The following is a 227-nucleotide window of genomic DNA, read 5'->3' on the forward strand; positions in this document are numbered from 1 at the left end:
CACACACACATGAGAATTCACACAGGACAGAAACCATTTTTTTGTGAGCTGTGTCATCGAAGGTTTACTGTAAAGGGCACTTTAGACAGACACATGAGAATCCACACAGGACAGAAACCATTTTTTTGTGAGCTGTGTCATCGAAGGTTTACTGAAAAGGGCAATTTAGACAGACACATGAGAATCCACACAGGACAGAAACCATTTTTTTGTGAGCTGTGTCATCG

The 227-nt window shown here is 41.4% G+C and overlaps 1 protein-coding gene across 1 annotated transcript; it reads left to right on the top strand.

The window, feature by feature from the left end:
• Positions 1 to 9: 9 nt before the first annotated feature.
• Positions 10 to 220, top strand: LOC106512859 (protein krueppel-like; the record flags this gene model as incomplete). The annotated part of the gene is made up of 1 exon (XM_014001373.1): positions 10 to 220. A coding segment is annotated over exon 1 (211 nt), but the record flags the coding sequence as incomplete, so codon positions are not given.
• Positions 221 to 227: the final 7 nt, after the last annotated feature.

Source organism: Austrofundulus limnaeus, unplaced genomic scaffold, assembly GCF_001266775.1.
Source record: "Austrofundulus limnaeus strain Quisiro unplaced genomic scaffold, Austrofundulus_limnaeus-1.0 Scaffold25240, whole genome shotgun sequence".
Classification (NCBI taxonomy): domain Eukaryota; kingdom Metazoa; phylum Chordata; class Actinopteri; order Cyprinodontiformes; family Rivulidae; genus Austrofundulus; species Austrofundulus limnaeus.